At 39.2% G+C, this 18,843-nt stretch overlaps 2 protein-coding genes and 1 long non-coding RNA gene across 3 annotated transcripts; 2 read left to right on the top strand and 1 right to left on the bottom strand.

The window, feature by feature from the left end:
• Window positions 1–4,128: 4,128 nt before the first annotated feature.
• On the top strand, window positions 4,129–8,995 carry LOC106328033 (apoptosis inhibitor 5-like). The gene is made up of 17 exons (XM_013766389.1): window positions 4,129–4,213; window positions 4,331–4,437; window positions 4,529–4,690; window positions 5,508–5,607; window positions 5,694–5,759; window positions 5,943–6,034; window positions 6,223–6,297; window positions 6,395–6,544; window positions 6,713–6,778; window positions 6,855–6,920; window positions 7,219–7,329; window positions 7,528–7,617; window positions 7,702–7,808; window positions 8,026–8,140; window positions 8,219–8,284; window positions 8,380–8,483; window positions 8,575–8,995. Exons 2-17 carry the CDS (start codon window positions 4,348–4,350, stop codon window positions 8,768–8,770), a joined length of 1,656 nt encoding a protein of 551 aa, XP_013621843.1. The 5' UTR covers window positions 4,129–4,213; window positions 4,331–4,347; the 3' UTR covers window positions 8,771–8,995.
• Window positions 8,996–14,090: 5,095 nt separating this feature from the next.
• Window positions 14,091–14,945, bottom strand: LOC106329843 (GATA zinc finger domain-containing protein 7-like). The gene is made up of 3 exons (XM_013768462.1): window positions 14,611–14,945; window positions 14,362–14,552; window positions 14,091–14,125 (listed from the first exon to the last, which is right to left on the bottom strand). The coding sequence occupies exons 1-3, from the start codon at window positions 14,943–14,945 to the stop codon at window positions 14,091–14,093; spliced, it is 561 nt and encodes a 186-aa protein (XP_013623916.1).
• A 1,031-nt stretch (window positions 14,946–15,976) lies between these two features.
• LOC106332556 lies at window positions 15,977–16,804 on the top strand. The gene is made up of 2 exons (XR_001268111.1): window positions 15,977–16,343; window positions 16,442–16,804. It is a non-coding gene; the product is annotated as an uncharacterized LOC106332556 (long non-coding RNA).
• Window positions 16,805–18,843: the final 2,039 nt, after the last annotated feature.

Raw genomic sequence — 18,843 nt, 5'->3', positions numbered from 1 at the left:
GCCTAGAGTATGGGAAAGGCTGACAAGAATAGGGATTAACCGCAAAATCCCTTGGTGTGTTATGGGTGATTTTAATGCGATAAGACACAATGGAGAAAAGCTTGAGGGCCCGAGAAGAAGTGAAGCACATTTTCAACCCTTCAATGATATGATATAGCCAGTGAACTGGCTGAGTTGCCTTCTTTTGGGAATGAATTCACGTGTGGAGGTAAAAGAGGAGATGTATGGATTCAATGCAAACTTGGTCGGGCCTTTGGGAACAAAAATGGGTTCTCTCTGTTTCCTCAATCTTCTCAAACCTTCCTAGAGAAAAGAGGCTCTGATCATAGATCGGTTCTAGTCAAACTCCTTGCTAGAGCAGCTCAGCACATTGGTAGATTCAGATATGATAGCCGCCTCCTGAATAATGTACATGCTAAAGGGGAAATCAAAAAAGCGTGGATGAGCTATCACTGGTCTGAACGTGAGTCTATTTCTGAGAGGATTCACAGAGTGAGGAGAAGTCTTAGTAAATGGAAAAAGACTCAGAACTTAAATGCTCGTGACAAGCTGATTCATTATCAGATGGAGCTGGAAAAGGAGCAATCTTCTCTGTCGCCCTCCACGCAAAGATTAGCATACCTCAACAGACTTCTGGTTCTGGCTTATAAGGAGGAAGAAGAGTTTTGGCGCCAAAAATGTAGAGACAAATGGGCTATCTGTGGTGATAGAAATACCAAGTTTTACCATGCTTCAGTGAAGGCTAACCGAGCTAGAAAACGAGTTTTGAAACTTGTGGATGATCAGGGTTTAAGCCATTTCTCGGAAACTGCTAAAGGGGAGGTTGCTTTATCTTACTTCAGTGACCTTTTCAAATCCTCAAACCCCGATAGCTTCCTTGAATTCTTTGAAGGCTTTACTCCATCTGTCACGCCGAGAATGAATGAGCTCCTAATCAAGGAAGTTTCCAAAGCTGAAGTTAGAGAAGCTGTGTTCGCCATTAATGCAGCTAGTGCTCCAGGACCTGATGGGATGATAGGAATGTTCTTCCAAAAGAATTGGGATATCGTTGGAGTGGAGGTCACTGAAGAAGTTCAAAGATTCTTCACTGAAGGTACCTTACCAAAAGTTTGGAACTTCACTCACTTATGCTTAATTCCGAAGATCATTGATCCCCAAAGAATGGTTGATCCAAGGCCAATAAGTCTCTATTCAGTTCTTTACAAGATCATATCCAAAATTTTGGTTTGGAGGTTGAAGCCTTTTCTACCAGACATCGTCTCTCCTACACAGTCGACGTTTGTAGAAGAAAGATTGATTTCAAATAACATTCTCATTGCTCATGAGATGATCCATAGCTTGCGCACCAATGACAAGATTTCTGACAAGTTTATGGCGATAAAATCTGATACGTCAAAGGCTTATGACCGAGTTGAATGGTGTTATCTTCAAGCCTTGATGCAAGGGATGGGTTTCCATGGAGTCTGGATTGATAGAGTGATGGAGTGTGTTTCCTCGGTTACATATGCGGTTCTGATAAATGATCATCCTTTTGGGAATATCGAACCAGGGAGAGGGTTCAGATAGGGCGATCCTTTGTCTCCATTCTTATTTGTTTTGTGTACTGAGGGACTTTTACACCTGATCAAGAAGGCAAAGAATGAGGGTAGGCTGGAAGGCATTCAGTTTGACGAGAAAGGACCGATGATTCATCATCTTTTATTTGCTGATGACAGTCTCTTTGTGTGCAAAGCCAGCGATGATCAAGCTGTAGTTTTGATGGAGATTTTGGATAGGTATGGGAGAGCTACATGTCAAAGGTTAAATCTAGAGAAATCGGCTATAACCTTTGGGAAGAAGGTATTGATGAAGAATCAGATTAGCATAAAAAGAATCACTGGCATAGAGAAAGAGGTAGGGACTGGGAATTATCTTGGCTTGCCGAAATGCTTTAGCGGCTCTAAGACGGAGATGCTAGCATATATCTATGACAAAATCAAAGATAGACTCTCTGGTTATTTTGTGAGATTGCTCTCTCAAGGGGGTAAAGAAGTGTTACTTAAAGCAGTGGCATTGGCAATGCCTGTTTATGCCATGTCTTGCTTTAAGTTAACAAAAATCTCTTGTGAAAATCTGACTCAAGCAATGGCAGCCTTTTGGTGGGATTCATTAGAGCATAAGCGCAAAATCCATTGGTTAAGCTTGGAAAAACTGTGTTTATCTAAGCAGCAAGGTGGCTTGGCCTTTAAAGATCTCCAGACCTTCAACCAAGCTCTTCTTGCCAAACAGGCTTGAAGGTTACTTGACCAGCCTGACTCTCTCTTTGCAAGGGTTTACAAGAGCAGATACTTCCCTGATTGTGAGTTTTTAAATGCTAAGATGGGCGCTAGGCCCTCCTATGGATGGAGAAGTATCCAATTTGGGAAGGAATTGTTAGTTCGAGGTTTAAGAAAACAAATTGGGAAAGGTAATTCAGTTAGCGTGTGGATGGACTCTTGGATAGTTGGTGAGATAATGAGAAGACCCCTTATGAAGAACATAATTGTTGATTTGGAGCTTAAGGTATATCATCTCATCGATTGTGAAACCAGAACTTGGAAAAGATCGGTGCTTGAAGAACTATTCTTTCCTGATGATATAGCCAGCATTTTGAAGATGAAGCCAGCAGTTGGAGAGGAAGATTTTTGGACTTGGTGTCACAATAGAAATGGTGTGTATTCAGTAAAATCTGGCTATTGGATGATGAATAATGAGAAGCACTCAGGTCTGATCCAAGAAGCTACAATGTTGCCTTCTCTGAATCCTCTCAAAGAAGCTGTTTGGAAGGTTAAAACAACTCCTAAGATCAAAACTTTTATGTGGAGAGCAGTCTCCAATGCGATTCCGGTTGGGGAACTTTTGCTCAAGAGGGGAATGAAAATGGATTCTTGTTGCCAGATATGTGGTTTTGAAGGTGAATCGGTTAATCATCTGATCTTCACTTGTCCGGTGGCTCGTCAGGTTTGGGCTCTGTCTCTCATCCCTTTGCCTGAAAATGGGTTTGATTTGGTCTCTTTTTATTCAAACCTTCATTTTTTGTTAACGAGTCTAACTGATAGCAATTCTACTAAAGAAGCAAGAAGGCGTTTTCCTTGGGTTATCTGGCATTTGTGGAAGAATCGAAATTTCTTTTGGTTTGAGGGAAGGAGATTCAATGCTTATGAGATTGTTCATAAAATAATGTTGGAAGCAGACTCATGGTTTTTAGCTGTTGAAATGGAAGAGACTAGATTGGAAGAGGAGAGAAGGGTGGAACAGACAGTGATGCTCAAATGGGAACCTCCTCAAGATTCTTGGTTAAAAATGCAATATTGGTGTGCATTGGAGGAAGGAATTTGCTTTAGGAGGAGCGGCTTGGGTGTTAAGGGACTCAGAAGGAAATGTGTTGTTGCATAGTAGGAGAGCTTTTACTGGTCTCAACAACTTGAAGGAACTGAAATTTCAAGTTCTTATGTGAGCGATTGACAGTATGGTAAGTCATAGGCTAAACAGGATGATCTTTGCGGTTGATGATGACATGATTGTTGGTGCGGTGACAAGACCAAAAGCTTGGCCATCTTTCAAAGCAATGCGTGCAGATATCTTGTTTGGGCTAAGGAAGATCGAATGGTGGAGGATTTTTAAAGAAGTGAAAAGCAGGAATAGAGGTGCATTTCTCATTGCTCAAAGTGTTACTAGGGACCAAAGACTTCAATCCTATGTTGCAGCAGATTATCCTTTTTGGCTGCAGGGTATCTTTGAAAATGAAAAAAGTTTGGCCTCTCTTTGACTTGTAGTTGTCTCCTCAAAAAAATTTTTGGTGTACTAGGGGTGTTGGTGTGTTAGCTTGGCCTATGTTTAGGTTTGGAATCAGGGTTGGTCTTGTTTATGGCTCTTTGTTTAAAGGAGGTGTTTTGTTAAACTTATGAATGAAAATTTAAGATGAGAAAAAAAAAGAAAAACGCAACCCATTTTAAACCGCCATGCCCTAGTTCTTGAGGTGCTTTGTTTTCCAAAATAGACATCAGGGGTCAAATTGTAAGAAACGATAAAACACAGGTAGCGTTAGTCAAGTTTCACAAAAATCAAAACGACAGCGTATTGGCTCAACATAAAGGGCTCTTCTTTGCTTCGGCTCGTCTTCTCCAAGCTAATAACGAAAAGTCGTCAGAAACTCTCGCGACTGCTCTTCCGAAAGACCAAGAACAACCACCATGTAATACGCTCTTCCCTTCTTCACCTTTTCATTTATAGACACGATTACATCTGTAAACCTTCTGTTATCCTCTCCTGATTCGAAACTAATAAGTGCATACACTCATCTCTGCTTCAGCTTCAGCTTCCTCCGCGATGTCAGAGCACCAGTCCGAAGAAGTCCAGCAGATCGAGAAGCTCTACGAGTTCAGCGAGCGGCTCAATGCCTCCAAGGACAAGTCCCAGGTTTCGCCTTCGATTTTTTCTCAGCTAGGGTTTTGGTTCCGAGATTTGAAATCGATTGCTTTTTTCCTTTTCTCTCGCTGTTAATTTGCAGAATGTTGAGGACTATGAGGGGATTATCAAGATGGCGAAGACGAGTATGAAGGCGAAGCAGCTTGCGTCGCAGCTGATTCCTCGCTACTTCAAGTTCTTCCCTACTCTCTCCACTGAGGCTTTTGATGCTCATATGGACTGTATCGATGAGGAAAATATTGGGGTTTGTATCCATTTATCCTTAAGCCATTAGATAGACTCGGATTAGTTTGCACTTGCAGTGCTCAAAGTTAGCTTCTTGCTCGATTTACACTGTTAATATAGTGATGAATTAGGGCTTAGTATTTGTTTGGTTAGGTGATATACGGATCTGAGATGTAGTGCTTCTGATTCTCCAGAGAATAGGATGTTTATCCATGCACATTTTTCAGTTTTGAGTTCTATGGGACTAGCCTTTCCATGCGCATATGGACTGTATCGATGATGGAGATCTTGGGGGTACAGACCCTTGTCTTCTTACATGATCCCCAATTATCCTTAAGCCAATAGATAAACTTAGATTTGTTTGCAGTGATTAAAGTTAGCTTCTTGCTGGATTTCCACTGTTAATAGTGTGATGAAGCGGGGTTAACAACAAGTTTGGTTAGGTGATATACATAGTTGAGATGTACTGCTTCTGATTCTCCAGAGAATAGGATGTTTATCCATGCACGTTTTTCAGATTTTTGTTCTGTGGAACTAGCCTTTCGATGTGCATATGGACTCCATCGATGATGGAGATCTTGGGGGCTCTGTAACTTTATCTTCTTACATATGCCATTTATCCCTGAATCAATAGATAAGCTCAGATTAGTTTGCACTTGCAGTGCTCAAATTTAACTTCTTGCTGTCCTTACACTGTTACAACTTGTTCGGTTAGGTGATATACGTGTTTGAGATATAGTGCTTTGATTCTCCAGAGAAATTCTTATGTATCCATGCACGTTTCTCAGTTTTGTGACTAGCCTTTTGTTCTGAGTTAAAATCCTTTTAATGTTTAGGTACGGGTTCAAGCCATCCGCGGGCTCCCACTGTTCTGCAAGGATTCACCAGATATTATATCTAAGATTGTTGATGTTCTTGTGCAACTTCTAAATACTGGTAACTCTTTGAGGTTTTTGGTTACAACACCTTTAGCTACCTATTTGTGAATTTCTTATCTGACTTAGAGGTTTCATTATCTGAAGAGGAAACTATGGAGCGTGATGCTGTGCATAAGGCTCTGATGTCGCTGATACGACAGGATCCAAAAGGTAGTCTAATTTCTTTACAGTAATTTTAGTGTACTCTTTTAATCTATGGCCTAAGGCCCTATGGGTTGACTAGTCTGCTTAATTATCTTATATTTACACTATGGTTTCCTTATTGTCTCTTGTTATATGCAATTCCTAAGTGTTTTCATGTCGTTCTCTAATGTTTACCCTCCTTCTCTACAGCATCTTTGACTGCATTGTTTACGCATGCTGGAGTTACTCCAACTACGGACGATCAGATTCGTGAAAAGGTCTTGAATTTCATCAGAGATAAGGTCAGAGTTTTCTCTACGTCCTTTTGCTATTTTCAATATTTTCTGATTAGCATTGCGTGACTTATTTGGTATTCATATCTCATTTTCCCCACAATGTTAGTCACAGAATTCAGAAATGAAAATCCTTGGAGAAATTTGGATTACCTTAGCCAATACTCATTGTAAATTTTTTATTAATCTGTATGTAGGTGTTTCCTCTTAAAGGGGAACTTTTAAAGCCTCAAGAGGAAATGGAGAGACGTATAACAGATTTGATTAAACAGGTAAGAACGTAATTTTGTGTGGGTGCAGTCGTTTTTATTTTTTTCATATGCCTTCTTCATCTTCCCATATATTCTGACTTTGTTTGTATTTTCACAGAGCCTGGAAGATGTAACTGGAGGAGAGTTTAAAATGTTTATGGATTTCCTGACAAGTTTGAGTATATTTGGAGCGAAAGCTCCTCAAGAAAGAATGCAAGAACTTGTGGAAATTATCGAAGGACAGGCCGATTTGGATGCTCAGTTTGATGTAAGTTTGCTTCTTTTTTTTTTATGTAAATTTGCTGTATTGTATCGTACAAATTTATTTAAGCTTATTATGTTGCATCATCCTGAAAATGAAGTTAAATTTCTTGATTTCATAAACATGATAGTCCTTGTGATGTTGTATTACTGATTGCCAATATTATTTTACCAGGTTTCAGATACAGACCATATCGACAGGTTGATATCATGCCTCCAACTGGCTCTTCCCTTTTTTGCGGTACGGATTCAGATTGGTTCCGCTAGTCGTATGAACTTTACTGGTTGCTTTGCTAATTTCGTCCTATTTTTATCAGAGAGGTGCTCCAACCAGCAGGTTTCTCAACTATTTGAACAAACATATCATACCTGTTTTTGACAAGGTATCCTAGAACTCATATAATATTCGTGTTTCAGTGTATTTGTATCAGCACATGATCGTGTGTGCTCTTTTAGTCATTTGTTATCAACTCTCGTAGATAAAAATAAGAATAGTGTATGACACGAAGGATATGAAGAAAATCTTGAATCTTGATTTATTGTACCTTTTATTTCATCCATATGTGTAGCTATTCTGCTTGTTTCTCTTTTGCCATCTTGCATGCATATATCCGTACCATTCCAAAAAGAAGCTTTCTTGGCCAGCATAATGTATGACACACTCTTTTTTTTTATAACTAGCTCCCAGAAGAGAGGAAGCTTGATTTGCTGAAAGCTCTTGCTGATATTTCCCCATACACAACCGCCCAGGAGGCAAGGCAAATGCTTCCTTCAATAGTTCAGCTTCTAAAGGTACCCACTTTAAGTGCCATTATTCATCTGCCTACAGTATTCAGTGTCCTGATTCCTTTTACAAATCGTTGTTGACATTTTACTTGTATTTATAGCGTCTTTATTGTATCTTACTACAATCTCAAAATTTTGAATGTAAAAGCATTACATGCAGTAGTAAAATCGTCTTATAAAGATTGTTACACTCTTTGTTTGCAGAAATACATGCCTGCCAAGAAGACTGGAGAGGAAATGAACTTCACGTACGTTGAGTGTTTGTTGTACGCGTTTCATCACCTGGCCCACAAGGTTGGCGACAATCGTATTTGTGTTTAGTATCGTTCTCCTTTCTTCCTCCATGTTTTACTTATTTGAGTACGTTGAGATATGCAGGTTCCAAATGCAACAAACAGCTTGTGTGGGTATAAGATTGTGACCGGCCAGCCATCAGACAGACTTGGGGAAGACTTCTCGGAATTGAACAAGGACTTCACTGAGAGGTATTGAATGAATCTAGATTTGTGTGACTTAAAAGTTAAGATATTGTCGTCAAATATAATCTTATTTTCTTGGGAAAATTTGTTGTGCTGTAGCTACACCAGTTGAGTTTTATTTGGTATGAAGAGAAAAAGTTTGGTAGTGTAGATTAAGAAGAGAATATGAAGAGTTATTGGTATTCTATTTATGGTATCATAAAGTTTTTGTCCTTTGGTGCAGATTGACCACCGTTGAAGATCTTACCAAGACAACGATGAAGAAATTAACTCAGGGAATGACTGAGCACAACAAAGCCATGTCGGCTGCTAAGACAGATGAAGAGAAAGCAAGCGTTGTGAGTACATTAACCTGTAACTTCTTTCTTTTATCCTGGTGGTATTTGCTTTTAGAGCTAATGCATCGCACCTTACAGAAAACAAAGAAGCAGAATACTACAACTGGACTCAGGACCTGTAATAACATACTGGCAATGACAAAGGTAAACATCCAACATCTTTAGTCTTTTTATATTGGTGGAAGCATATAGTTTTGATGATATGAATTAATCTTGGGGGCATATTTGATATGAAACAGCCACTGCATGCAAAAGTGCCTTCGTTTATCGGAGATACTAATATCAACCTTTCTTGGAAAGAAGCCACAAAGCCGTTACCATCTGCAGCAACAACAACAATCGGGTTTGTTTCAAAGTTAACTCAATCCGTCATTTTTTTTTACCGTCTTGTATCTGTTTGCAATTTGTGTTGACTTTACTGTAATACTATACAGAGGAAAACGGCCTGCTAATAGCAACACTGGAAGTGGTTACAATGTCTCTGCAAAGAGGGGACGTGGTTCGGGTGGTATGTCAAACCAGCTTGTGAACAAGGCTTTTCAGGGAATATCATCTCACGGTGGTGGTAGAGGCGGAAACCGAAGACGTGGAGGTGGTCGCGGGAGAGGACAAGGAAGAGGTCACTGGTAATAACAAGCTTCCATGAGAGGATTCCGTGATACTATGTTTCTGTACTCTTTGCATTTTCTATTTGTCAGTAGGAGTTTTGGTTTGGTACTTGCTAGTTGCTAGAGTTTGGGGACTTATCGCATCAGAACAAATCGTATGTGTCTTTCTTTATTCGCGATGGAGAATATGAGTTAGACTTATCTTTTCATGAGATTAAAACAAGAGTTGATTACTCTTTAGGCCACTTTTTGATTTTTCTTTACATTCAAAGATATTTTTTACATGTGAAACACTTTGTTGTGGGCTAGCAATAAACTATAGACAATTTTGCTCTTAATAGATATTCGATGCGTGGACGGATGATACGTGGACGGGTGATGCGTGGACGGAGATGAGTGTAAAAATTCTAGAAGCTTCATTAGATCAAGCTCCACAATAGTTAAATTTAAAGACACAACTCCAACAACAATGTTTGTCTGTGGACGGGAACGAAAAGATTTTGATTACGTTGTGGATATGCTAACATAACCATGAATAAAGAACAATAGAGATCTCTTAAATTTGTGTATAAGGAATTGAAGCTTGATGTGGTGGATAGAGTAGTAACTCAAACACTAAACATAAATATAAGAATATAAAATATTGAAAGACTGTGATATGGATGCCAATGTGTTCACCATTTCAAGGATGAACAAATTAATAACTTCAAACCAATAACTACAACGTACATGTCGAGAAAAAAAACAAGCTTGAGTGATGAAAACAAAGCTAAACAAAACCAAAAAATTAAAACGAGTCATCTTTTCCTCTAAAACCCTTGGTCAAAACAGTCAGCTCCTCTTCCCGGTGAGACACACCATGGATTCTGAGCTCAACATCGTCGTGGATGAGCTCGGTGAAGCTGCAGTGATTCGAGCTCGTCACAGTCCTCCACCATGAGATATATAGTATGCTGGATTTTGAACTCTAATCATAATTTTACTCGTCCACAAATAGCCGTCCATGTTTACCCGTCCATGTTTACCCGTCCACGCTTATCTTCCCACACCCATCCACATGTGTCATTCCATGCTTATATTCTACATGTAGTTATCCATGTTTTTCAAACATCCACACATCACTCATCCTTAACACAATCATTGAATACATGTACAAGTATAGATTTTAAAATATAACAAAAAAATATATCAAAGTGGATATCAAATTATAGAGAATAAAAGAATATAATTTATTATATCAACAAAGTTTGCTATATATATTTTTAATTTAAAAATTAAAAAAACAAAATATTAAGAAGTAGACTAAACAATAATAAAGAAACACACTTTCTCTTTCCTCTTGTCTAAGAAATATCTCTTTTTTCCTTATTAAGGGCAAATATGTATATTCTCTCTGTAGGTCCCATGAGAAAGTGTCTTGCAAGTGCATTGTGGCATTGGATATAATTGAAAAGTGATAAAGTGCCTCTTGATGTAAAAAATTCTATCTTTGCTTATTTGATCTCGACTCTCGAGTTCTCAGCCATTGCATGTCTCCTTCATCCATTATTACATCCATGGCACATTTGCTTGATCTTAGTTTTATGATCATATTTCTAAGCATCTCTTGTGAATATATATAAAATAGATTTGCTAGTTCTCATGAACATTCTTCTTAATTAACTGAATAGCTATCTATGTAAAGGAATAATGTGGACAAACATTTGGTGAACCATGCAGACACATCCTTGTGCAATATGAAACAAAGGTTTCAGATGCATGATATAATCATATTATAGGCATTCGCGTCTGTAATGTCCACCAAATGGCATCTACTTTCTTTTTTCAAATAGATGGCCATTCTATAAAACACTACTATCAAAGAATGTTTACAAAAAATCATACATGATGGGAGAAGCAAAAAGACAAAAGATAGTGAAAATCATTGTTGGTAAAGCTCAGTTTATTGTAACATTATCCCTGTCTCTTAGATAGGTTTCTTAGAGCATCTTTATCCAAGAATACTAGAAGGGTTCTTAGCGTGTGGGTTCCGCATAGGACCCACTTTTTTTTTAAGAAACCGGTTACCAAAACTACCAAATAGTAGTCGGTCTTTAAGGGTTTCTTGCACTGTTCGCGGACCCCACTGACATGTGGCGGTCCGCGATTGGTTCGTTTTTAATTTTTTTTTTCTAAATTCAAAAAAAAAAAAAATTAAGAAACTCCATCTAGGGTTTCTGGGATAAAGATGCTCTTAGTGTAATTAGGAGTTTTAAAAAAAAAGAAAAAAATGTAATAACCATAGGAGACGTCTCTTAGTTAAGCACTAGAAGAGCCATCTCTTTATCTTCCTCTCTTCACCTTCTTCTCTTTGCCTTCCTCTCTTCCTCTCTGTCTATCTTTGGTCTTTATAAACAACGTAACCCTCCCACTCTCTCTACACAAGATCATGTAAGTAAAGGTATTTCTCTTGAAGTGTTCTGTTGTATTGATATGATAATATATACTACAAACGGGTGAGAGATCTAAGGGATCACCACGATTCTAGGAGAATATACTAGGAACAATATCCTATGATATCTGAACTATACAAATGATATTCTTATCATCTAATACCCTCCCGCAGTTGCAGCGTGGACTCTGTCACGCCAAGACTGGAGTGGAAGCTTGTAAACAGCGTTGAAGGCAAGCCTTTGGTGAAGATGTCTGCGTATTGTAGAGCTGCTGGGACGTGATGAACTCGAACTTGACCCATTTGAACCTTTTCCCGAACGAAATGTATGTCAATCTCTATGTGCTTTGTTCGCTAATGTTGCACTGGGTTTGTAGGCAGGTAAACGGCACTCACATTGTCACAGTAGACGAGAGTAGCTTGTGAAAGTGGCGCGCCCATTTCCAGTAGAAGGTTGCGGAGATAACATGACTCTGCAACAGCATTGGCGACACCTTTATACTCAGCTTCTGCGCTGGATCTTGATACCATCGGTTGTCGTTTGGCAGACCAGGATATAAGGTTATCTCCCAAGTATATGCAGAAGCCACTGGTCGATCGCCTTGTGCCCGGACATCCGGCCCAGTCTGCGTCGGTGTAAGCCGTCATTGAGATTTTCTGGTTCTTCAGTAGCTGTAATCCCATATGTTTCGTGCCTTGCAAGTATCTGATAACCCTCTTCATTGCGTGTAGGTGGCTGTCTCTAGGGTCATGCATAAAGAGACAGAGTTGTTGTACCGCATAAGTGATGTCGGGGTGCGTAAAAGTTAAATATTGAAGGGCCCCGGCGAGACTTCTGTATTCCCTAGGATTGGAGACTTTCTTGCCGTCGTCTGCGTCAAGTTTTGACTTCATATCCACAGGTGTAGTGCAGGGTTTACAGGCGGACATACCAGCTCTATTGATGATGTCTTCTGCGTAGTGAGACTGATTCAAGAAGAGTCCTTTTTCGTTGAACTTGACAGAGATGCCGAGGAAGGAGCTGATGCGACCACAGTCGGACATAGGAAATTCTGCTTTCAAACTTGTATGATTGTGTTCTTTAGCTTTTCTGTCGAGGCTGTGACTATTATGTCGTCGACATATAGGATGAGATATGCCACCAGATCCTGTTTCCTGTAGACAAACAAACTTGTATCTGATTTGCTTTGAATAAAACCATTGTTAGTTATAAACTTCACAAATCTTGCGTTCCAAGCTCGAGGAGCTTGTTTGAGGCCGTAAATGGAGCGCTTTAGTTTGCAGACATGATTCGGCTTGGTGGGATCAACGAACCCCGGGGGCTGGAACATGTAAACGTCTTCGTCCAAGGTACCGTGCAGGAAGGCATTTTGCACGTCGAGTTGATTGACTTGCCATCCATTCACAAGAGCAACGTGCAAGACTGTTCGTATTATGGCTGGTCGCACGACAGGGCTGAAAGTCTCGTCGAAGTCGATACCTTGCTCTTGCGATTTCCTATTAGCTACAAGCCTGGATTTGTGTTTCTTGAATCTTCCCTCTGCATCATACTTGTGTTTGCGTAACCACATAGAACGCACAATATTAGTGTTAGCAGGCCGAGGTACAAGATCAAAAGTCTCGCTTTTTACAATAGCATCGTACTCTACTGTCATAGATGGGTTCCAATTTGGATCATTGAGAGCCTGAATGTCGCTTTTTGGTAGAGGCGAGATAGCCTCCGTATTATGTGAGAAAATCTGTTTGGGCTTTGATATTCCATGTTTAGAACGTGTAGACATGGAGTGCCGTGGTGCCTCTCTCGCCACTTGGGTTGGAGGAGTTGGCTCCTCAGAAGGAGGATTGGCTGCAACGGGAGAAGGAGTTGCTGCCGGAGCTTCGAGAAGTGACCTGAACAAAGGTGATAGCTCGTCGTCTGTTTCTAAGAAGTCGTAATGAGATTCATCGCGTTTTCGTGATGTCTCATACGGGAAACATCCCTCATCAAATGTCACGTTGCGTGATATGATGATCTTCTTAGTAGACAAGTCGAAGCATCTAAAGCCACGATGGTACTTATGGTAGCCAAGGAAAATGCATTTAGAAGAGCAAGGAGAAAGCTTTGAAAGGTGAGAATGATTAATGTTTGGATAGCACAAACAACAAAAAATCTTTTAAGTGAGAATAAGAGACAGGCTTTTTGAAGAGTACCGAAAAAGGAGTTCTGTTTTGGAGAGTTTTGGTCGGTAGAATGTTTAGAATGTGGACTGCCCTATGAAGCGCCTCTACCCAGAAGGAGGAAGGGAGCTGAGCTTGAAAGAGAAGAGAGCGCACATCATTGTTTATTGTACGTATCATTCTCTCTGACTTCCGGTTCTGCTGCGATGTGTGGGAGCAGAAGAACCGGAAAGTCATCCCATTATTTGCGAAAAAATCATGAAATTTTGAGTTGTTAAACTCACCTCCATTGTCACACTGCAATGACTTGATATTTGTTCCAAACTGAGTTTTAACATAGTTTGAAAAATGGAGAAATTTTGAGAAAGTTTCATGTTTATACCGCATGGGATATACCCAGAGGAAGTGAGAGTACTGATCGAGAAATAGAACGTAGTACTTGATCCCACTTAAGCTCTGGATCGGCGATGTCCATAGATCCGAGTGAATTATTTCAAACGGTTTTGTGACCGTCGAATTTGAAAGAGAGAAGGGAAGCTTAGTATGTTTTGCAAACTGACTGGCTGAACACAAATGAAAAGAATCTCGTTTATTGCAAGGTAAAACATAAGTAGAAAGCAAAGAATTTAAAGTCTGATTGCTGGGGTGAGCCAGTCTACGATGCCACACATCTGAAGAAGCAGTAAGAAAAACAGATGGTTGTTGCGTCGCTTTATTCGTAGAAGAATGAAATGGATATAGATCTCCTGTGCTATCACTGTGGAGAAGAGTCTTCCGTGTTCGAAGATCCTTCACAGAAAAACCGAAAGGGTCAAATTCCACAGAACAAGAGTTATCTTTAGTAAAGCGACAAACAGAAATCAAATTTTTGATGATTGATGGGGTTATCAAAACAGAATTTAGAGAAAGAGGTCTATAGTGAGTTTGAAAAGAGAATGAACCGGTGGAGTTGATCGGAACTTTACCACCATTGGCCACTGTCACAGTCTTTCCGATGCTATTTTTAAAAACAGACTTAAGATTACCTGCGGTGTTACTGAGGTGAGCCGTGGCGCCAGAGTCCATGTACCACTGACTGTCGTTGGGGTCGATGAGAGTCATGGTGTTAAAAGCTGAGGCAAAGTCCGTTGTTGGCTCGAATCTCTGGTTGCCGCCATTGTTGTTGTTGTGGTCGTGGTCCGAGGAGACCTTGTTGAGCGTATGGTTGTGGAGGAAGCTGCATCCAAGGATTGAATTGGTGTTGAGTCCACATTGAAAAACCGTTGTTCCAGTACGGTGTGTTCCATTGTTGGAACTGCGACCTATGACTGTTGTTGTTGTGTCTCCCTCTGCCTCGGTTGCGGCCTCGTCCTTTGTTAGAGAACTGTTGTTGTTGTTGATCACCGTGAGAAGAGCTCCTGTGTTCTGGTGTGGAGGCAGTGACAGCAAGAACTTTTGTCGAGGAAGAAGACTCGTTGTTGGTTGCGGTTGTTTTCTTGCCTTTGCCCAAGCGATCCTCTTCTAGAATCAACATCGAACGTGCCTCCTCAAAGGTTGGAAAGGGTTGTCTGTGCATGATGACATTGATAATATTATCATACTTTCCATTAAGACCATTCAACAAATACATGACCAGGGTTCTCTCGATTAGCCAAAAGATCGGCTATGGATTTCAGTTCTTGACAGTAGGCATGGATTGAGAGGTCACCAATCTCCTGATTGCGAAGCTTGTGATCAAGTTGGATCGCACGAGCTTCTTTGTTGTTGCGGAAGAAGTTCTCAAGTCTGATACAAACTTGTCGAGACGTACCGCCCGCCTTGAATGTGCTTTTGAAGAGATCCTTTGAGAGAGTTCGGTAAAGCCAAAGTTTGACCAAGCCATCACGTTTCTTCCAAGGTTGATCGTCGTCGTTGTCTGGTAAGAGCGTTCCATCGAGATGTCCAGCGGGTTAAGAACAGCTCTCGCCATGCGTCATAGTTGCCATCATCAGTATCCAAGAGGATGGGATGTTATTTTTGATGTTGGTGACGCCGCCATTGATGAAGAACGAGCGAGAGAAAGAAGATCAATCCAACTTCTGTGAGCTTTGAGTGATCGCAAAAACAATGGCGAAAGAGGTGATCCTTCTTGATTTCTGGCCTAGCATGTACGGCATGAGGACAAGAATCGCTTTGAGGGAGAAAGGTGTCGACTTCGAGTACAGGGACGAGAATCTGAGGGAGAAGAGCCCTCTGCTTCTCCAGATGCACCCGGTTCTCATCCATAACGGTAAACCGGTTTGTGAATCAAGAAGTTTTGATCTTTAGATGAGTTATTGTTAAAGTTTCGATCTTTGAGCATTCTCTGGATTTATCTGAGATATTCTCATTTAATTTGATGCTTCATAGCTACTCAAGAAGATAATCTAAATCCTCCGTTTTTGTTAGTTTGAAATCAAAGTTTGGATCTTTAGATGAGTTGTTGAAGTTTGGATCTGTAGAAGAGTTGTTGTATATTTTGATTGACGCTCCTAGAGTTTGATGCTTCATGAGCTTTACCTTTGAGCTTTGTTTATGTGATCAGATGTAGACATTGCGCTTATTGGATTCTACACCTGGTTCCCTGGGTATGAGAAGTTTGGTAACTTCAGAATCTAAGCAGTGTGTCCGAAACTGATTGCTTGGGCTAAGAGGTGTATGCAGAGGGAGAGTGTGGCCAAGTCCTTGCCTGATCCTGAGAAGGTTGTTGAGTTCATGGCTATGCTCAGGAAGAGATTTGGGGTTGAGTAGATCCTGTTTGTTCGTCGTTTGATTCCTATCTTTGCTCAGTTGTGTTCTGTTTTACTTTGGTTTGATGATCATGTCTTTTTAAATAATGCCAGAGCTATGGATGGATGTGGAGAGAACAATAACAAATGATGAATGTGGAATGGAACAAGATTTATTGTTGTAAAGCCAAACCAGGATCATGTCTTTTTAAATGATATACTGGGCGATGTTGCATGCTCTTTTGGCTACAGTCGTGGTCTAACCAAAAACTTGTAATCTCGTAAGTGAGTTTTTTTTTCCTTAAATGATATTAGCAAACAGTTGCTCTCCAGTTTTTATTCTAAGATTTAATACGTGTTTTTATTACATCTTTAGCAGCTGGTTTCTTGTTATGGCACGGGCTCAAAGTGGTGTGTTGTCTTCGCTATATGGTTTTGTCTTTCTATTCATTTTTTAGATTTTCATTAACCAAGCAGATTGTGGTTTCAACATTTTTATTGATTCGAATCACAGACTGGCTTGGCTTTACAACAATAAATTTTAAAAAGGTTATGTAGAAGCTTTGGTTTAAATAATGCCAGAGCTTTGGTTTGATGATCATGTCTCAGTTGCTCAGTTGCGTGGAATAAATGATGTTTTAGTAACAATAACAAATGTGAAAGGCTACCAGGATCAGAGTTTTGGTTATGGCCACAACAACAATTGGTTTTGTTGTTGCAGGTGAATGTGGAAGATGGAACAGGAATAATAAATATATACAAGGAGTATATGAGCAAGACATGTATACTTGATGATTTCAAGTTTTATGAGACCAGACAAAAGATAATCAGAGATAAGAAGATCAAGCAAAAGAAACAGGCGGGCACACACACTTCAGGTCAAAACGCTTTGTTGTTCCTCTGATTCATTTCAATCTCTTTTACTATGTTTTATTTAATAATTTTTTTTGTAACTTTAATAAAAATTATTTAATATTTTTTTTAAAAACTCTTAAATAAGAGACTTGCAGTGGAAGACATAAATGATCGGGTCTCTTAACGGAGTCTCTTAACTCATATTTGTTGTTTAAAAATATTAAAAAATAAATAAGAGACCCTAATTGGGTATGTGGGATAATGATGCTCTTATCAAGCGTAAGAGCAGATCCAAGTACAAAGAAAGTTTTGCAGGGAGTATGTCGTTAAGTCTAGTTCCCTTTATCATGGTGACACGTTCAACGATATGTGATTCACATTCTTGAAGTAACATCATTCTGCTGATCAATGATAATCTCTTCTTCTTTAACCATTGTCCCCTTAAAACAGATGTAAACCAACATGCAGTATTTTGATTGGACCAACCAAGAGAAGAGCTTAGATCAGGCCAGGTTGAGCTCATGTCGGAAGTTCGTAAGCTCTTTCAGAGGTTTTCACCAAAAAGCCTTATACAAAATGGAGAGTTAAGCAATGAGAGCTTTAAAAGTTTTTTTTTGGTTCCTTCTCTTCATATTTTTGAAGCAACGATTGTTTCATTTGGGGTTTCTTACATCATAAAGCTTTACTTAAATTTGGTAGATTGTTTGATAAAACTAATACAAATTGAGGATTAAGTCTATAATTTTGGAACTTTGGGAAAATGAAATGCGACATCTTGAGGATTTCTATAGAAAGCTGAATTAGAAGAAAATTCACTTAGAAGAAGGGATCAAGAGAGTAGAAGCTCTTATTCTTCTTCTTTTTTTTTTTGTTTACTTGGGTTTTATATAGTACCAATCACTAGACTGACAACCTAAAGCATTGGCCATCTTTGTTTAGCCAAGCAATACAACTTAGTAGGAACCGAACCCGGATCGATATTTAGAAACTTTTATTCTTGTGATCGTTGGCTTTGCAATTGGTTATCGACTTATCCCTTTTGGATCTGTGTATTGGCATTTGCTATTGGATCTATGTATTGGCCTTTTCTAAGTTTACATCTTTAGGGTGAGATTTAATATAACATTTTGGTTTGTGGTATATAGTGAAAGATTTAATAGAATTTGATTTGGCTATCAAAGTACACTTACTTTTTTAGTCATACATTCAAAAAGAATTTTAAAGTTAAGTTCGGGAAGTGAATCGTAATATCTATGAGTGAGGTCAAAACATGTAGAAAAATCATGTGATGATTGAAGAGTCAGTAAATTTTTTTTCTGAATTTCCAAAAAATGAATGCATCATTCGTCAAACGGAATAGACCAGATGGGTGAAGTGAACAAAGTGGAAGATCCCTTAGTTATAGCCTGTCGGGACGTTGCACTTACGTTATAATCCTCCAAAGGATTCTATTTACCAGTATAAACCCTAACCAAGACTGAACTAAAATCTTCAAAACTAAACTCTAAAAAGATGTATAATCTTAATTTTTAATTTGACCCAAATTCTTTTTTAATAACTATCTTTTTCTTAGATCTGCTTAGGTTTGTTTTTTCATATTTCAAATATTATATTTGATTATTTTGAGGATACAGTACGTACTTTTAAAATTGACTCAGAAGATGCAATCTTCTTGGTCCAACATTTAAATATCGTTATTATATAAGATAATGGAAGTTGCATCCGGCAGCATGTATCTTAGTCCTGTAATTGTTATAAGACCCAAGTTCTCATATATAATCTAAGGGCTTTTTGCAAAAGTGACTCAAAATTTGGAGTCAAACAGAAAACTAACCTTTTCTTTTGACTCCTTTTTTTTTTGAGATTTTAACCCCACACCTGCACTTTATCTACGAAAATGCCATTAACATTTTTTTTTTTTTTTTT

The sequence above is a fragment of the Brassica oleracea genome, chromosome C3 (assembly GCF_000695525.1).
Source record: "Brassica oleracea var. oleracea cultivar TO1000 chromosome C3, BOL, whole genome shotgun sequence".
NCBI classification, from domain to species: domain Eukaryota; kingdom Viridiplantae; phylum Streptophyta; class Magnoliopsida; order Brassicales; family Brassicaceae; genus Brassica; species Brassica oleracea.
This window is presented reverse-complemented; position numbering and strand designations above follow the sequence as displayed.

Excerpts from the sequence above, each read along its gene's own strand:
- LOC106328033 (XM_013766389.1), top strand. The coding sequence starts at position 4,348 with ATGTCAGAGCACCAGTCCGAAGAAGTCCAGCAGATCGAGAAGCTCTAC. Across the intron at positions 4,691-5,507 it reads TCGATGAGGAAAATATTGGG|GTACGGGTTCAAGCCATCCG; the intron begins GTTTGTATCCAT and ends TTTAATGTTTAG. Across the intron at positions 6,298-6,394 it reads TAACAGATTTGATTAAACAG|AGCCTGGAAGATGTAACTGG; the intron begins GTAAGAACGTAA and ends GTATTTTCACAG.
- LOC106329843 (XM_013768462.1), bottom strand. The coding sequence starts at position 14,945 with ATGTATTTGTTGAATGGTCTTAATGGAAAGTATGATAATATTATCAAT. Across the intron at positions 14,553-14,610 it reads TTCCAACAATGGAACACACC|CTTCCTCCACAACCATACGC; the intron begins GTACTGGAACAA and ends CCTTGGATGCAG. Across the intron at positions 14,126-14,361 it reads TCACCTCAGTAACACCGCAG|GATCTTCGAACACGGAAGAC; the intron begins GTAATCTTAAGT and ends TTTTCTGTGAAG.